This window comes from Vipera ursinii, assembly GCF_947247035.1.
Source record: "Vipera ursinii genome assembly, chromosome: 3".
Taxonomy (NCBI): Eukaryota; Metazoa; Chordata; class Lepidosauria; order Squamata; family Viperidae; genus Vipera; species Vipera ursinii.
The window spans coordinates 195,273,146-195,293,595 of record NC_139516.1 but is presented as its reverse complement, the minus strand read 5'-3'; the positions used below and the strand labels follow the sequence as shown (position 1 = coordinate 195,293,595).

The 20,450-nt window shown below is 38.6% G+C and overlaps 1 protein-coding gene across 1 annotated transcript in view; it reads left to right on the top strand.

Moving 5' to 3' along the window:
• Nucleotides 1-20,450, top strand: part of CSMD3 (CUB and Sushi multiple domains 3) — a gene marked incomplete at its 5' end in the record, with an annotated part of 537,637 nt that overhangs the window by 41,594 nt on the left and 475,593 nt on the right. Inside the window, one exon of the mRNA XM_083360336.1 lies at nt 223-335. Coding sequence (XP_083216462.1) covers nt 223-335 — 113 coding nt within the window. The remainder of the gene's footprint in view (nt 1-222; nt 336-20,450) is intronic.

The window sequence follows — 20,450 nt, the reverse complement described above, 5'->3', positions numbered from 1 at the left end:
TCCAGCTTTTGGTGAAAATCACTTAATTGTACCCTAAGGTTTTGTGGAGTTTCATCTTATGCATGATCTTAATGGGTTTTGAAGAGGGCATGCCCTTTCTTAAGCAACATGACAGAGAAAATAACCTCAGAATTATTTCAGGCAGGCTCCAGCTTACTTTATCTGAGTGACAAATAATAAATTAAAGTAATAATCAGGATTTGTTTGTTTGCTTGCTTTCAGGTTAACAGGATTTCATCTTCCTCCACCTGTGACCTCCACAAAATCTGTATTTTCATTACGATTAACCAGTGACTTTGCAGTGAGTGCTCATGGATTTAAAGTATATTATGAAGGTAAAGTAATATGTTATAAATATGTATGTTAGAACTGCAGTAGCTTATGTCAATATTCAGTTTTGGAAAACAAATCACTATTTATGAACCATAAGGAGGGCAAAGTATAATAAAGGAAACAAAGGCAACAATTTATATTACAATCATAGAACTGATGCTGCGCAATCTGAGATCCTACAATGAGAGAATATTAATTTTATGTATTACCAGTTAGATGTGTCTATGTGATAGCCAGCTGTTTTCTTTTTTCTTTTTAATTACCCCATATTAGTCTATCCCTTGGTGCTTATGTTTCTTCATCTTCCTTACATGAGACACACAGAGATCATACTGTGAATGGGATAATCATGTTCTGCTGTTTGATCAACCTGTTTTACAGCAATTAGGGGCAGCCAAGAGTAAAAATCAAAGAAACTAATGCAAGGAATGCAACACTGTTGCAAAAAGTACTAAAGATACATTTTGAAAGACCATTGTTTCTAACAGCTTGATCAAACAGATATACATATACGTACAGTGTATAATACAAAAAAAATATTAAAAAGATGTTGAGACTCTGGAAAGAGTGCAAAGAAGAGCAACAAAGTTGATTAGGGGGCTGGAGGCTAAAACATATGAAGGACACTTGCAGGAATTGGATATATCTAGTCTAGTGAAAAGAAGGACTATAACAGTGTTCCAATATTTGAGAGGCTGCCTCAAAGAAGCAATGGATGGACACTAAACAAGGAAAAAACTAACCTAGAACTAAGGAGAAATTTCCTGACAGTGAGAACAATCAACCAGTAGAACAGCTTGTCTTCAGAAAATGTGAATGTTCCATCACTGGAGGCTTTTAAGAAGAAACTGGAGAACCATTTGTCTGAAATGGAATAGGGTCTCCTGCTTGTGCAGGGGGTAGGGCTAGAAGACCTCCAAGGTCCCTTCCAAGTCTATTGATATTCTATGTTATACTTTCTCCACAGTGAGCTGAGCCTCACTTAGCTTAGACCAGACATGTCAAACACAAGGCCCGGGGGCCGGATTCAGCCCGCGATGTGGTTTCATGTGGCCCGTGAAGCCATCCTGGAAACAGTGAGGGAATGGCCCCCACTGCCTTGGCCCTGGCCCAGAGACCCTCCTTTTGCCAGAGACCCTCAGATCTGTCCCACTCCTGCCCAGGCCCCCACAGACACACTTGATGCGAACGATATAGAGCTGGCCACGCCCACCCAGTAGGCCATACGCGCGCTAGCCATGCCCACCCAATAGGCCACGCCCACCCAGGCCATACCCACCCGGCCCCCTGAGGGCAACCACAATGCTGATGCGGCCCTCAATGAAATTGTGTTTGACACCCCTGGCTTAGACTATTTATGAATGGAATTATTATTATTTTTCCACTCTGTAATGAAATGAGCATTTCAGCTCATGTCAATCACTGTTTGCTTCATTTGGAGCCAAGAATAACAACAAAAAATGCAAAATAGTATAAAATATCTGATCTGGATTCAACCAATATGGGTGGTTGAAGGTGCAATGGGCTAGGGAGCTTTCTCATTCCCTTGCAATGTGTTTTTGGCTCATTTATTTCCTTGCAAGTTCTACATTGCCACTTTTCAATGGAAAATGCCGTTTTATTATCTTTGGTTTCCTTCCATCTGTCTGATTATCTTTGAGTTCAGGATTGTACTTGACCCTATTTGAGTGTTACAGCATGAGACATTGTGCATTTTTTCATCACTGGTGTTTCAGGATTCACTAATATTTGATTAAATTAAAGAGAGATACTTAAGAGTTAATTATACTCTAGAGAAATCAATGTAAATTGGGCCATTTTCCATGCCAGCTTCCAGTTTTGGCATCCTTTTATTGCAACAGCACATAAGACTTTTATCAGGCTGGGAACAAGAAGCCAGAATGACTTTCTCTTCCTTTCTTTTCCTAGCCAAGCATGACCAAGAAAGGAAATTGACATATAGCTTAAAATAAACTGAAGGATATTCCATTGACAGGAGAATATTTGTAGCTCAGGGTTGAAATGAGGGGGTCTTTGGTGATCTCTGAATTATGTAACATCATCAGACTAGTGCTAGTGATCAGTGCTAGCGCTGTTGATGTTATCTAGTTTGGATAATGAAATGTCTGCAAGAAAGCAACCAAAGTCAGAGACCACCAATAGCATTCCATTTCTTGTTCTATATTCCCTTGGTCCTGAGAAGGGCCCCATTTCTTCTTATTTATCTCTTGCAAAATAATTCCTCCATGATATTATCAGAAAAGCATTAGGTTTGATTCATAGAACCAAGAAGGCAGCCAATTCATAGAACCAAGAAGGCTTGGATAAGAAAAATCTAATTTATTTTTCCAACCAGCAATGAATGCACAGTGACTGTAAAGTGAAAATGGGATAAATTCCACATCGAGCTCCTTTAGAAAATATGATGAAATTAAGAATAAATAATGATCTCCACTTTAAAAAAAACAACCTCAGGGGGCTTCACTGGCTAATTGAAGGGCAGGAAACTGAGTAGGCGAGGGGCTTCAAATATTTAGGTATTGCCTTCTAAGATTTACTATCATGGAATGCATCATCAGTGTGGTAGCACAAGCTGAGAAAAGGTTTTGAGCCATTTTAGGATTCTCCCATGCAAAAAAGGGAGAATGTATCCTTACAGCTTTCATATTATTCTCAGCCAAAACCTCTGGCTCAGCTGCTCCCAGCTAGGCCCATATCCAAATTACACACAGATGGAAATTGTACAAACCAAGTTCATCAGAGCAGCATTCCAAGCCCCAAAATGTATACCTAATACAATTGGGAGATTTGAAGTTGGTCAAATGAGAATTGAGGTTAGAGCATGGTTATTAATCTTTAATTACTTGCTTAAATGCCATTATTTTCCAGCTGGGCGGATTCCATCCATTTTTTTTCAGATGAATTTGAATCCTGTTGAGATTCAAGCATTAGGTATATATCTTCTATCTTGTGGCTTTTTCCTTGGCTCTCTATATCTTCTTCACTTCACTGAGGCTAGGAAAGTTATTAAAGAATTAGACATTGAAGCGCAGAATGGACGAGGCCTCATCCAAAATGTATCATGCCACATCTGGACCACTTCACTGCACTGTACATGGGGCTATCCTTGAAGAGCATTCAGAACTTTCAACTGGTGCAGAGTGTGGCAGAATGGGCATTTCTTTGGGTCCTTAGGATGGTCAATATTACATCACTGTTCCATGAGCTGCACTGGGTGCCAGTCTGCAATTCAAGTTGTTGATTATTACCTTTAAAGCCTTGCACAGCATGGCTCCAGGTTACTTGAGGAACCATCTCATCTCACTGGGACTGGCTTGCCCCACCCACACTGGCACAGGAGACATGCTGTGGCCCCTATTAATTAAGGAAATCTGACTAGCAGGAGAAAGGTATTCTCTGCCGTAATCCCTGCCCTTTCGAACAGCTTATCCCCTGGAGTAAGATTGGCTTCCACCCTTCTGACTTTCCACAGAAGCCTGAAGATCTGCCTCTGCCTGATGGCTTGGGATCCAAAAAGGGACCATCACACTCCAGGTGGTTGATGAATTAAGAGGCAATCCCACATCCTTCCCCTCCCCCCATGCATCCTGTTCCTTCCCTCCCCATTTTTTAACTATAATTTTATCTTGGTTGGGATTTTTAATTTTTATTCCTTTAGAGATATTTATTTGTTAGGATTTTAATATTTAAATGCTGTAAATTACCCAGAATATTTTTTGTTATGAGCTGGAATGCAAATAAATTCAATAGACAGACAGACAGATTCTAGACATGGAGACCAAAACATTAGAGATTGGTCTCCTAAAAATAGTGGTAATACTGTAAATTACATCTACTTGAAAAACATTAAATATTACACATTTCTAAATTCGGGGGGGGGGACTCTGAGCTATGCAATTTTCTAGGGGCTCTAATGTCCAGATATTTTGGAAAAGGTTAACTCACTAAATTTAACATGCTAGGCAAGCATTCAATTCAATTTCTTAACTACAGTAAGATTTTAACAAGAATGCCCCTTGATCTGCAGTGAAACCAAGCATTAAGAACTGGCTAAGTCTGTAGTACAAGATGAATATGTATTTTAGAATCATTGCCACACAGGGCAAAACTATCTGATAGTGCTCCTGAGCTTTCAATATTCACTTCGTTAATCTTCACGTAATGGGATATTAATTAGATTGATAATTTGGATACCCATTTAATAACTGAGAATTGCAGAAAGACATTTCGTAATTTATTGTTCTACATTGCTCATGGATAGTTCATAACAAAATTGGTCTTTTTTCACTGTTGTTGTTTAACATAGAAATGTGACGACACACCAAAGTTTGCTTTAAAAGGGCATGTACAGCAGTGAAACATGGAATCCAGTGCCATCCTCAGTGAGAAAAGTTGTTAAAACCAAAGTACCGTAGTTTCCGGCGTATAAGACAACTTTTTAACCCATGAAAATCTTCCCAAATGTCAGGGGTTGTCTTATACGCCTGGTGCTGAAACTTTAGGGACAGGGCTGGCTGGAAAACCTGGAGCGGATCTTCCATTTAGTCTGCGCAGGGAAAGCGGGACCAATTGGAGTAGAAGCTGCAGTCTGTGATTTTTTACAGTCTGGGGTCTGGGCGTCTTTCCTTCTAAAGTTGAAGAGCAGCTGTAGGCAGGTGGGGAATGCAAGAGCAACTTGAAAGGCAGGTGGGGAATGCCGTAGCCAGAGCAGCTGCTTAGCTCTAAGGAGACATTTGACTCAGGAACTGGGCGGGCTGGCTGGAAAACCTGGAGCGGATCTCCCATTTGGTCTTTTTTTTTAATCCCATTTATATCCCGCCCTTCTCCGAAGACTCAGGACAGCTTACAATTTAAAGCACAAATCAATGTGCTTAGCAATAGCCTTCATTCTATGTATATGCCTGCTTATTAGAGCTTTCACCCCACCCCAAGCAGCATTATTACAAAGTCAGCTTATTGCTCCCAACAATCTGAGTCCTCATTTTACCTACCTCAGAAGGATGGAAGGCTGACTCAACCTTGAGCCTGGTGGGATGAGAACCTGCACTAATTGCAGGCAGCTGGTGTTACTTAAGGCTCTGCACAGGAAAAGCTTTACAGTGAATTAGGAAAAGTGAAAAAGTGAATTAGGAAAATAGGAAACGGTTGCTGGAATTGGGTATGTGTAGTTTAACAAAGAGAAGGGTGAGGGGTGACATGATAGCAGTGATCCAATATCTCAGGGGCTGCCACAAAGAAGAGGGAGACAAGCTATTCTCCAAAGCACCTGAAAGCAGGACAAGAAGCAATGGATGGAAACTAGTCAAGGAGAGAAGCAACCTAGAACTAAGGAGAAACTTCCTGACAGTTAGAACAATTAACCAGTGGAACAACCTGCCTCCAGAAGTGGTGAATGCTCCAACACTGGAAGTTTTTAAGAAGAGACTGGACAGCCATTTGTCTGAAATGGTATAAGGTTTCCTGCCTTAGCAGGAGGTTGGACTAGATGACCTCCAAGGTCCCTTCCAACTACTACTTCTTCTTCTTCTTCTTCTTCTTCTTCTTCTTCTTCTTCTTCTTCTTCTTCTTCTTCTTCTTCTTCTTCTTCTTCTTCTGATGATGATGATGATGATTAATCCACTTGCAGTTTTATGTTTACATGTTTGATGATAAATAGCCTTATGTTTATAAGTGACAGTTTTCCTACTAAGTACCTGCATGTCATAAGCATTTGAATTAAAATTACCATATTAAAATCAAATCTGATGTTTTTTAATTTTTATTTGGTGTGCATTGGAAGAGGGGTAGTCTTATACGGCGAGTATAGCCCAAACCCTATAATTTAACAGGAAATGTAGGGGGTCGTCTTATACGCCCAGTCGTCTTATACGCCGAAAAATACGGTACAAAATAATAATAACAATAATAATAGTAAAAAATAAGTTTTCAACAAATTACAGGTTGCACAAAATAAAATAAAAAGTGTGTGTGTTTGTGTGTGTGTGTGTTTACATGCATGACTGTGTGTGTGCGTGTGTGTGTGTGTGAGAGAGAGAGTAAATAGAACCAGTTTGCTGTAGTGATAAAGCACCATGGTAAACATTCAGAGTCTGTGAATTCCAGTCCTGCTTTAGGTATAAAGCCAGCTGACTGTCTTTGAACCAGTCACTCTCTCTCAGCCCTAGGAAGTAAGCAATGGCTGAATTGTTGCCAAGGAAATGGCAGGGACTAGTCCAGGCAGCCATGAGAAGTCAACACTGAATTGAAGTTACCCACAGCCATAGACAATTTTGTAAAGCATAGCTCAAAGTAGTCTTATCAAATAGTCTTAACAAAGTAAGCAGAGGGGGAAAAAAACAAACCCTACAGTTTCTACACAAGAGTAGCTGCAGATTTTCTATTTTTGTTTGTTTGCTTGTTTGTTTATTTTTAATGATTCAGGGAGAATTTTGGAGTAAAGGATTAGTGAGCCTAGATTAATAGGAACTATTCAGGGTGCATAGTTGAGTTTTTGTAAAACAAAGATAAGAGAGCATTCAAAATTTCAAGATTCGGTGGTGAACACATTAATGCAATTGTCACTGGAGACTTAGTTATTTAAAATGTGTCAGCTTCCATCTCACGCTTGTGCTTTACAACCATTTGGTATCAGCTGCAATGTACTCTGGGGGGGCGGATGGGAGGGAGGACGCTTCAAGGGAAACAAAAGTTCATTGTATCTCTCTGAGATGGACTTCCAGATCAACCGGCTGGGAATGGAATGCATTGAATGAAAACATGTTGTTTGAATTTGATTGGACATGCAGTGGAGTGGGGGAAATAATGGGAGGCAACTAAGGGAGGGAAAAGTTAGAGTTGGAGATTTTGGCACACAATCTTTGGTTCTGGCTATGCACTATTTGACTTCTAGTAAACTACACCCTTCTCAACAAATTGACTTAAGCATTGTTCTTACTTAGATGTCCAAGCTGAAGCAGGTCTGACAAAGTGACACTTCTGATTGGCATGGCAGAGCACAAAACACCAAGTTAGGAGAAAGCAAACCTAGGATTAACTCTATTTCCCAAGTTCCTTTACAGAATTTAAAGGTACTGGGGTTGCTTAGCATGATATCAGAAACTACAATAAGAGCATGGCATCACACTAGCAATCTGCACATTATATATAATAGTTCATTGCCCAGTCAGCTAGGTGTTTAAACTGGATTTGGCATTTTTATCCAGCAATCAAGTCCTTCTCAAGGACCTGGAATATGCATATGTTTGATGATGTTCAAGATATTGTGGCAGGATGTAAGCTGTTTGAAGTAAAGTTGCCTTTTGCAATTGACTGGTAGTGATTTTGATCAACATAGAATAATAATAATAATAATAATAATAATAATAATAATAATAATAATAATAATAATAATAACAACAACAACAACAACAACAACAACAACAACAACAACAACAACAACAACAACAATTTTATTTGTATACCGCCCTTCTCCCAAAGGACTCAGGGCAGTGAACAGGGCAATAAAAACTAAAATACAAAGATACAAAAAATAAGAAAAGATTAAACATAATGCCCAATACAATACAACAATAAATACAATACGTTAAAAGCAATAATAAAACCCAAACCCATCAGACCAGGCCGGCTGGTGATGCTGCACATGTTTTGGAATTGCACCCAAGGCATCTGTTACTATCTTTACTTTCTTGTGCATAGTTGCTCCTACTTTAAAAAAAAATGAAAATAAAGCTTAGCTAATATATAGTGTTATTTTACACATACAGTCTGAGTTGTAATATTGCTATTCCATTTATTTTTTTAAAGAAATATCTATTTGTATGCATCACCAGCATTCAGTCATACAGCCATTCTGTCAAAGTCAGTTCACAGATATGTGTATTAACAGGAAGTACTTATTTGAACGTTTTTACTATGGCATTTATTAACAAAGCTAAGGTTAGAAAGGCAAATGCTGAAAAAGAGTATTTCTTTATTCCCAGTCATGAACTGCAGTCATTCTGAGAAACAAGAACTTGGAGTAATGGTGTTTGTTCTGTGCTGTGATGTTGAACAATATTGAAGTACGGTTGGATGTTTTATGACATACAGCCTTCTCAAAGAAAAGGCCATAAATAATCATAAGTATAGGGACACGGTGGCTCAGTGGGTTAGGACGCTGAGCTTGTCGATCAGAAGATCGGCAGTTTGGCGGGTTGAATCCCAAGTGCCGCGTAGCAGAGTGAGTGCCTGTTACTCGTCCCAGCTTCTGCCAACCTAGCAGTTTGAAAGCACGTAAAAATCCAAGTAGAAAAATAGGGACCACTACGGTGGGAAGGTAACAGCGCTCTGTGCACCTTTGGCGTCTAGTCATGCCAGCCACATGACCACGGAGATGTTCTCAGAGAAGACAAAGCTCTTTGGCTTTGAAACGGAGATGAGCACCGGCCCCTAGAGTTGGAAACGACTATCACGCATGTGCAGGGGAACCTTTACATTTACCTTTAATCATAAATTGGAAGTCCCTCTAAAAGACATATGCTGCCTGAAAGAATGACAAGAGGTAACATGACTCCAACCAAATGTCTCTCACACTTGACAATCTCTTGTCAAGTGATTCTTTCCGATTACCATTAGTGTTCCATAAGCTACACTGTTGAAACAGGGCAACTTAACCACCTATACGTAGAATTTTAACCAATTATACTTTTTTTTTACAGCCTTATTACAATTTGATTAGTTCTAAAATAATTCCACTTAGGTCTATCTTTTCCAGCTGAAGACCAATGACATGTGATATAGCTTGGTCTGCTGTGCCTGTGCAGAAGAGATATCACTGTTCAGAAGGAAAGCAAAATAATAGCTTTCAGGACACAGCAGGAACCCTTTCTGAAACTTCTCTGATTTGCATAGAACAATGGTTCTTTATTCTTACTGAACTTTCAAAAATTGTAATTAAGTAGGTAACCAGCACTGAAGAGATTTTCATTTCATTATTATTGAAAAGGAGGAAGAAAAAAAAGTGAGCGAAAGAAAAATTATAAATTAGGTACTTAATTTCACCCCCGTGTTTTAAATACTGAGAATGATCTCAGTTCGAATCCAAGGCAAACCGTTCAATATCACAGTAGTCCAAGTCTATGCCCCAACTACCAGTGCTGAAGAGGATGAAATTGACCAGTTTTATGAAGCCCTACAGCACCTTATAGAACTAACACCAAAAAATGATGTCCTTATCATCATGGGCAGGGGTCATCAACCTGAAACAGTGAAAGAGCCACTCGGAACTGGTTCCCTCACAAAAGGAAAAACTGGGAGTCACAAAAAATGTGTGTACATGCGCGTACATGCGCACATACGCAGAACAGGATTTGACTGAAGAGTGGAGCCAAGGCGAGATATGCACCTACCCTGCATATTTGAATTGATTGGTTGAACTTTTTTAGTTCCACTTTTTTTTTTTTTGGACTGCACATGGCAGAGGACTGGGAGCCGCATGCGGCTCCGGAGCCATGCGGCTCCGGACCTGTGATCATGGGGGATTGGAATGCTAAAGTAGGAAGCCAAAAGATAACCGGAGTAACAGGCAAGTTTGGCCTTGGAGTACAAAATGAAGCAGGGCACAGGCTGATAGAATTTTGTCAAGAGAATACCATGGTCATAGCAAACACTCTTTTCCAACAACCCAAGAGACGGCTGTACACATGGACATCACCAGATGGTCAACACAGAAATCAGATTGACTATGTGCTCTGCAGCCAAAGATGGAGAAGCTCTATACAGTCAGTAAAAACAAGTTCAGGAGCTGACTGTGGCTCAGACCATGAGCTTCTCATTGTAAAGTTTAGGCTTAAACTGAAGAAAGTAGGGAAAAGCACTAGGCCACTCAGGTATGAATTAAATCATATCCCTTTTGAATATACAGTAGAGGTGACAAATAGATTTAAGATCTGATAGACAAAGTGCCTGAAGAACTATGGACAGAGGTTCGCAACATTGTAGAACAGGTAGCAACCAAAACCATCCCAAACAAAAAGAAATGCAAGAAAGCAAAATGGCTGTCTGAGGAAGCTTTGCAAATAGCTAAGGAAAGGAGGGAAGTGAAAGGCAAGGGAGAAAAAGAAAGATACGCCCAATTGAATGCAGAATTCCAGAGAATAGCTAGAAAAGATAAGAATGCCTTCTTAAATGAACAGTCCAAAGAAATAGAAGAAAACAATAGAATAGGGAGGACCAGAGATCTTTTCAAGAAAATTGGAGAGATGAAGGGAACATTTAATGCAAAAATGGGCATGATAAAGGACCAAAGTGGCAGGGACCTAACAGAGGCAGAAGAGATTAAAAAGAGGTGGCAAAATTACACAGAAGAAGTATACAAGAATGAGCTTAATGTCCCTGTTAATCACGATGAGGTGGTCACTGACCTCGAGCCAGACATCCTAGAATGTGAAGTGAAGTGGACCTTAGAAAAGCTGAGCAACAACAAAGCTAGTGGAGGTGACAGTATTCCAGCTGAGCTATTCAAAATCTTAAAAGACGATGCAATAAAAGTGCTACACTCAACTTGCCAGAAAATTTGGAAAACTCAACAGTGGCCACAGGATTGGAAAAGATCAGTTTACATTCCAATTCCAAAGAAAGGCAGTGCCAAAGAATGTTCAAACTATCGCACCATTGCACTCATTTCTCAAGCTAGTAAAGTTATGTTTAAAATCCTACAAACTAGACTCCAGCAGTATGTGGATCGAGAACTACCAGAAGTACAGGCAGGATTTTGAAGAGGCAGAGGAACTAGAGATCAAATTGCCAACATATGCTGGATCATGGAGAAAGCTAGAGAGTTCCAGAAAAACATCTACTTCTGCTTCATTGACTATGCTAAAGCCTTTGATTGTGTGATCATAACAAACTGTGGCAAGTTCTTAAAGTGATGGGTGTACCAGACTATCTTATTTGTCTCTTGAGAAACCTATATGTGGGCCAAGAAGCAACAGTGAGAACTGGACACGCAACCACTGATTGGTTCAAAATTGGGAAAGGAGTCCAGCAAGGCTGTATACTGTTGCCCTGCCTATTTAACTTATATGCAGAGTACATCATGAGAAAGGCAGGGCTAGATAAATCAAAAGTTGGAATTAAGATTGCCGGAAGAAATATCAACAACCTAAGATATACAGATGATACCACTCTAATGGCAGAAAGTGAAGAAGACCTAAAGAGCCTCTTGTTGCGGGTGAAGAAGGAGAGTGCAAAACCTGGGTTGAAACTTAACATTAAGAAAACCAAGATCATGGCATCTGGCCCTCTCTATTCCTGGCAAATAGATGGGGAAGAAATGGAGGTAGTGACAGATTTTATTTTCCTGGGCTCCAAGATCACTGCAGATGGGGACTGTAGCCGAGAAATTAAAAGACGCTTGCTCCTCGGGAGGAAAGCCATGGCAAATTTAGACAGCACACTAAAAAGCAGAGATATCACCCTGTCAATAAAAGTGTGTATAGTCAAGGCTATGGTCTTCCCAGTTGCAATGTATGGCAGTGAAAGTTGGACCATAAAAAAGGCTGAGCGCCAAAGAATTGAGGCCTTTGAACTGTGGTGCTGGAGAAGACTCTTGTGAGTCCCTTGGACTGCAAGGCGATCAAACCGGTCAGTCCTAGAGGAGATCAACCCTGACTGCTCTTTAGAAGGCCAGATCCTGAAGCTAAAACTCAAATACTTTGGCCACCTAATGAGAAGGAACGACTCACTGGAGAAGAGCCTAATGCTGGGAAAGATTGAGGGCAAGAGAAGAAGGGGATGACAGAGAATGAGGTGGCTGGATGGAGTTACTGAAGCCGTAGGCATGAACTTAAATGGACTGCAGAAGATGGTAGAGGACAGGAAGGCCTGGAGGAACGTTGTCCATAGGGTCGCGATGGGTCGGAGACGACTTCACAGCTAACAACAACAACAATGAGTTCCTGTCCTTTGCTCCAGGTCTTGCTGAGGACATGTAAGGAACCCCCCCCACTGGGTACCCCCCCAGGCAACAGTGTTGTCACTGGCTAATCCTTTCAACCCAAAGCACCGTGGTGTTTCTACGAGTGCAATGTGATCCGTTAGGTCTACCCTAAACAGTAGCCAACAAAGCTTAATAGCAACTTTCCAATTGCTGGTCACTAGAGGTAAAATAGCACATAAACGTTTAACTTTCTCAACTATCCTCCCACCGCCCACCCCCCAAAAATCTCATGGGTAAATATAATATTTCACTAGAAATGGTAATTCTAGTTAATGTAAAGAGAGCATGTTTGTTATAGAGATTAAAAATGTCAAGCTAAAAATGGGAGAATAGTCCTACTTTAAGCCAAAAGTAATAAGTAACCTTGGGTCCAACTCTCACTCTCAATCTTAGGAAGCGTTTCTAATTTTTTCCCAAGAAAACTACGGGGCCTGGTCCAGGCAATTGCCAGGAATCAACACTGACTTGAAGTAAAAAAATAATAATAAAGTAAAATAAAGTAAGAGTAAAAAGGTAAACAAATTACTTATTTAATAAATTAAATATTTTTTAATTTAATTTAATTAAACTAATTTAATTTCATTTAACAGCAAGTTAATGTAATACAGCATTACATTTTTTAATAAAAAATCTAATATGAAAGGTTTGCACAATGCAAAAGAAAAATGATAGAGAAAAAAAACACTTTTTTTAAAGAAAAAGGAAACATTCCAGTTACATAATAGTATTTTTTCACTGATCTTCTAAGGCCTTGAAATGGATCTGCAGTAGTGTTCCTATCTCAAACTCTCAGAATTCTAGATGACCACAACAATTCATAATTGTTTGCAAGAATGTACAGTATCCACTCTCATATTTTATTTTAAATGTTTTTGAATCCAACTCAACATTAATAAATGAATTCCTGTTTTCCAGCCTAGGCTGGTATGTTTTCACATGTTGTTGTTGTTGTTGTTAGTTGCGAAGTCATGTCCGACCCATCACGTCCCTATGGACAACGTTCCTCCAGGCCTTCCTGTCCTCTACCATCTTCTGGAGTCCATTTAAGCTCACGCCTACTGCTTCAGTGACTCCATCCAGCCACCTCATTCTCTGTCGTCCCCTTCTTCTCTTGCCCTCAATCTTTCCCAGCATTAGGCTCTTCTCCAGTGAGTCCTTCCTTCTCATTAGGTGGCCAAAGTATTTGAGTTTTAGCTTCAGGATCTGGCCTTCTAAAGAGCACTCAGGGTTGATCTCCTCTAGGACTGACGGGTTTGATCGCCTTGCAGTCCAAGGGACTCGCAGGAGTCTTCTCCAGCACCATAGTTCAAAGGCTTCAATTCTTTGGCGCTCAGCCTTTCTTATGGTCCAACTTTCACTGCCATACATTGCAACTGGGAAGACCATAGCCTTGACTATACGCACTTTTGTTGACAGGGTGATATCTCTGCTTTTTAGTGTGCTGTCTAGATTTGCCATGGCTTTCCTCCCCAGGAGCAAGCGTCTTTTAATTTCTTGGCTACAGTCCCCATCTGCAGTGATCTTGGAGCCCAGGAAAATAAAATCTGTCACTACCTCCATTTCTTCCCCATCTATTTGCCAGGAATTGAGAGGGCCAGATGCCATGATCTTGGTTTTCTTAATGTTTAGTTTCAACCCAAGTTTTGCACTCTCCTTCTTCACTCGCAACAAGAGGCTCTTTAGTTCCTCTTCACTTTCTGCCATTAGAGTGGTATCATCTGGATATCTTAGGTTGTTGATGTTTCTTCCGGCAATCTTAATTCCAACTTTTGATTCATCTAGCCCTGCTTTTCTCATGATGTGCTCTGCATATAAGTTAAATAGGCAAGGTGACAGTATACAGCCTTGCTGGACTCCTTTCCCAATTTTGAACCAATCAGTGGTTCAGTGTCCAGTTCTCACTGTTGCTTCTTGGCCTGCATATAGGTTTCTCAAGAGACAAATAAGATGGTCTGGTACGCCCATCTCTTTAAGGACTTGCCACAGTTTGTTATGATCCACACAATCAAAGGCTTTAGCATAGTCAATGAAGCAGAAGTACCGGTAGATGTTTTTCTGGAACTCCCTAGCTTTCTCCATGATCCAGCGTATGTTGGCAATTTGATCTCTATTTCCTCTGCCTCTTCGAAATCCTGCCTGTACTTCTGGTAGTTCTCGATCCACGTACTGCTGGAGTCTAGCTTGTAGGATTTTATGCATAACTTTACTAGCGTGAGAAAGGAGTGCAATGGTGCGATAGTTTGAACATTCTTTGGCACTGCCTTTCTTTGGAATTGGAATGTAAACTGATCTTTTCCAATCCTGTGGCCACTGTTGAGTTTTCCAAATTTGCTGGCAAATTGAGTGTAGCACTTTTACTGCATCGTCTTTTAAGATTTTGAATAGCTCAGCTGGAATACTGTCACCTCCACTAGCTTTGTTGTTGCTCAGCTTTTCTAAGGTCCACTTCACTTCACATTCTAGGATGTCTGGCTCGAGGTCAGTGACCACCTCATTGTGATTATCAGGGATGTTAAGATCATTCTTGTATAGTTCATCCCTAATCTTTATTTTTTTCAGCTTTAACTCCTGGTAGTAATGCAACAGTAAATATCCCATCTGAAAATGATAGAGATCATATTTAATCTCTTATAGAACTCATTTATAGATCACAGGTACAAATTTATCTTAGCAACATGCCAGAATATTCTATAAAAAATATTTGCTAAATATTAGCAACTCATAATGGTTTGGAAATCTGCAATGCCATTTATACTGCAGCATTAAGAAAAATCTATAACTAATGTAATGAAATACTGATGTATACAGAGATAATGTATTCATATAATTAAAATGTGCCAGCGTATGTTCCCCAGCTGTAATTTTAGTAGCTTGCAGTTAGAAAATATCAGAACAAATGAAATCTGTGAACTATGTTTAAACTACCAGTTAAAATTCAGAATGAAAGCAGATGGTAAGTCTTGAAACTGAAAACTAGCTGTGTTTTATCTGGACTGCACAAACATTTTAATTTTACTGATTTTTTTTCCAAAGTTGCATATGACAAATACATTATTTATATGCAGCTTTTCCAACCGTCACACAAACTACCTTCTAAGAACAGTTAATTAACTATCAGTACTGATCATCAATACTTATCATCAATAGGGTTATTATCATCCTATTGTTATCAATATGAAAGAGCTAAAACATTAGAAATTGAACTTTCCCTAGATATCCTACTTTAATAAATATATGAAATTGGATCATGTAAGGGAATATGGAATATGGAAACTGATATGGATGACTTTACCTGTCAGATTCTTCCTAAATATGTAATGTGTACAGTCATGAAGTTAACAGAATAAGAGAGTTGGAAGGGATCTTGGAGATCTTCTGATCCCACCTCCTGCCCTATACCATTTCAGACAAATGATTGTCTAGTCTCTTCTTAAAAAACTTCCAGTGTTGGAGCAACCAAACTTCTGGAGCCAAGTCATTCCACTGATTAATTTTTCTAATTGTCAGGAAGTTTCTCCTTAGTTCTAGGTTGGTTCACTCTTTAATTAGTTATTAATAGCAGCTTTTTCTTCTCCCTTCAGGGGCTTTGGAAAATAGGTTTCTCCCCCCCCCTTTTTTTTTGTGGCAGCCCCTTAGTTATTGGAACATTGCTATCGTGTCCCCCTTAGTCCTTCTTTTCATTAAACTAGACATATCCAATTCTGGCAACCGTTCTTCAATGACTACCTGTATTCAAGCATGCCATCAAAGAGGCTAGAGAGATAGAGGTTTCACTCTTTCCTCTAGAGAATGATAATGCAAGGTAGGATGTCACAGAGTGAGAAACTGCCTGATTCTTGATATTTGTTCTTTTCTTTTTATCTCTTTTTTCCATTTTTATACAACTATTTCTCATGATAATACACAGTCTGCATTGGCAATCTATTCACAGAGTGCTCTGAAGAACAACAACAAGCTTGAAGAAGCACAACCAAGAGAAAAGTTTGTAAATCATCATCAAAACATATATGATATATGCAAAGCATTCTAGACATAATTTTCTGTGTCATCAGACAAGACCGGAAAAGTTCCCTGTCCGAAATTCTAGAATTAACATTTCTGAAATGTTCTGTAGAAAGCATCTTTTTAAAAAATCCTGATGTAGAAGCTTAGTCTTCCAGTAATTAATACTGTATCATTTGAGATGGAACACAGATCACAGAAACCTGGTCATTTTTTTTCGGTTGATTTTTTTTAGGAAAATTAAACTTATGGATATAATTATTTCATTCATTAAAACTGCAAGGTCAAAATCTTTTTCCTGTTCTTCATAAAAGGAGACATCACATGACTCTCATTGCTATTGTGCAATTAGTCTCATAATCACAATGGAAGATATAGTGGGGAGTCTGTGTGCTTGCCAGTGAATAAATCTTGAAATTAAAATATTTTCCAGTTTTTGTTTTTTTTCCTGAAAGTAAGTCTTTGGTCTTGGGAATGTATGGAAGATGTTGTACAGAAGAGCTGAAACTAAATAAAAAAGGGATCAGCTTCAATCGGGTTGAATTACTAATAGGGTAAAAAAGCATCAGTGGCACTTTATGCAGCAGTCCTAAAGCTAAGTTACCATTCATAGCATCATATCCGATTGGCACGAGTTGAAGGGAATATTACTAATCTCTGCATTTGGCTTCTTTCCACTAAAATTTTAGGCACTTTATATTAAATATTTCAGCCAAACATTAACCTAGCTAAGCCGCTTATCTGAGATCCTCATGTAGCGGCTGAAATTGCCCAAGTATTACCGGTATTGATTTTATTTCCAATATTTTTTTCTCTTTCTCAACCCAACAAAAATTAAAGGATGTTTTCTATCTTTTAAAATTTAATAACAGTATGTTAAATTTAACTTAGTAATAGAAAATGGGCTAAGGAAAGGCCCAAGGAATTAGATGGGGTGAACAAGAATATCTGTACTTCTTCCCACTGTACACAAGGTGTTTACCATTGCATAATATTTATGAAATTACAAATTCTATTTTGCATTATAGTACTATTATCAAGGTGCTAAACTGCTCACCTAGAAAACACCAAGGCTTTGTTCATTTGCTCATTTAACAATGGTTATAAGTAACTATAGCTGAGAGCCAGTTTGATGTAGTAGTGAAAATACTGGCCTAGAAACCAGAAGACTGTCACTCAAAGGCAAAGGGATTTTCTTGATTTTTTTCTTTGAAAATGTTTCGCTTCTCAGTTAGAACTTCTGCAGTTCCAACTGACTGAGGATAGGAAGGAAAATGTTTTCAAAGAAAAAAAACCCCAAGAAAGTCCAGTTGCCTTTTGGAAAAGCAGCTTTGGGACAACCATGACCTGGATGATTGAGAGTCTCCATAGAAAGGAGACTCTGAGTTTTAATTCTGTCTTAGGCATTAAAGCCAGCTGATTATATATATCATGCATTCAAATTAAACGTAGCAAATTAGTATAACAGTTTATTACAACATAACCTTTTGGGACTAATGGTGGGAGATGAGCAGCTTTATCTTTAAATAAAGGTTTTCCATGCACAGTATCCCAAATGTGATGGATTCACTGGCAAAAGGAGAGGAGGCTGCAAAGACAGGATGAATAATAAAGAAACTGCTTTAGCCTATTCATGAAGTTTTTCTGGTTCCTTATGCCTGACAATATTTATTCTCTGAAAATCCCAAAGAATCCCACCTAAATGTGACCCATATAAGAACTTGGAAATCACTGTCAATTAAAAGAGTTAGTAGAGAGACAGAGGATTTCAGTTGTTGGCCTGTCATAGCATTATGCTTGTGTAAATTGCTCTTCCAGTCAATTTACTCCTTGTGCATAATATTACAGTTTATGTGATAGGACAGCAACATAAGATGCTGTTCTTTGAATTATGTTAATCCCCTCTGCACCAGGAGACCAATGCAAGCTGAGAACAAAAGCTTCAGGCAACACTGTGCTTTGGAATATGCAAATTTTGCAATATTGGTGCTGCTTTATTCTTTAGCTTTTGGTGGGATGGTTTTTTTTTGTTTGTTTTTTTACCCTCCTTTGGTAAGGAGTTTATCAGCAAACAACGTTCCTTTCCGATACTTCTCATAACATCGCCAAGCTCCTTGGTGCTTACTCATGAAATTGTAATACTAATGTGCTGAGCATCAAATATCATTGTTGAATGCTTTATACTCACTGTGCCTTCTGAATGATTTGTCTGAAGCAAATGCAGGTTGTGTTGCCACTTCCACTAATTCCATATGAGTAATACTATAACAAAGGAATTTTTTTTAATTTAAATTACAGAGACGTAAAATCTTTTCAAGATGTGTATACACATCTTTATTTGCAACTTGAGGCCAATCTATATAAAAGTTGATATTTGAAAAGATAACTCCAACATATTTTATAACAGCCTTCCTCAGTACACATAAAAGATGATTGGAACACTTATTTCAAAGTATTTTCCAAATTGGACTTTCTTAACCATGATGTTTTCATACTATTGTTGCAGTTGAGTGAATTGGCTACATCCATTAATTCCATACTTGATTTAGTGAGCCCAAATAGCATGGAAGAAAACTTCGCAGTTGATTCCTTAGGATTTTTTCCCCCTCTAGTATTGTCTTTATATGCATTGTACTGTTTTTGAACTTGAAAGCACTACAGGTATCACTTGACCTACAATTGCTTTTGTCATATAGATCATTTTTGGCAATAACACAGTAGTTGTCTTCTTCAGGAATGGATTTTTAAGTGTCTATTCTAAACTACAGCCTTGTTAGTCCCACCATCCAGGTACTGATCAAATACCTTACTTAATTTTCTACAATCAGCCAGGTTCATGCCCAGACTCCATCATAATTACTGTATGAAAAATCGTAATCCTATTCAAATCCCCAAAAATGATTATAAATAATGAGTAATTGAATAATTGAACAAATTGAACAAACAAACAAGTGAACAGTGAGGAACTTATATTGGGAGGTAACTAGAATTGCATTAAGTTAACTAGAATTGCATTAAGTATCTAGAATTGCAGTAAGGTAACTAGAATTCCGTTAAGGATAATTGTTATGTTTTTCTGAATAGGGCACTTAGACACTCAAAGTCATTATTTTACTAGTTAATTTATGTTTCATACTTCTGGGCAACTAACCATAATCTTTAGATTATTTTTTTTGTCGTTCTTTTGCAAGATTGATGGCAAACTTTTTAGCTATCTTCTCATTAGTCAGAAACACAAAATTCTTAGTGTGATATATTTTATTGCCAACAACCAAATGCTCAAATAATGCATGACCCTGAGAGGGCAAGGCCATTAGACAGAATCCTGAAGCAAATCGAAGAGTCAATTTCATGGCTTAGACCATAATGGTCTCCCGAGCCATTAGCTTATAAATGACAGCATAATAGATTTACTGTGTTTGTGGCTGTGCACAAACAAACAGAATGAAAAACGAACAATCATCTGTATGCATGTAATGAAAAATGTGTCTTTAAGCTTTAGATGGAATACTCATTTAATTCAGATCCCAGAGTTTCTACTGCAAACTTAAAACCATTTAAAGGAGAATATTTCTAGCTTGAGATTGAAATGAGGGGTCTTTGATGCTTCCCGAGCTTCTAGGTAAGTAACAACATCAGTGCTAGTCATTGCACCAATAACCTGTGCATAACCACTGGCACTGATGATGTTACCTAGTTTGGGTAATGAAACTTGTGCAAGAAAACCAAACTCAGAGAACATCAAAGAGCACTCAGACCATTTAAGACAGAGAAGTCTGAGCCATGGAAAATAAAGTGGCAAAGCCCAATTTAGAAAAAAAAATACTAACATGCATTGGTTTACCATTATATAAAATAGTATTCAGTATATGAAAGTTAGTAGATTTTACCAATTCAGAATTTTGCGTTGTACGTACCATGTAGTTTAATGTATGATCCAATTCATGGATTTAGTAGCTTACACACACTTGTACATACACATATAAACACACTTCTTTTATATGTAATTATTGGATTTTGGACACAAGTAGTCCTTGAGTTAGGAAATCAGAGAGAAGGACAATCCCCTTTTTCAAATAATTTAGTCATTTAGTCTGCTTGTTGCAGACTTATTATA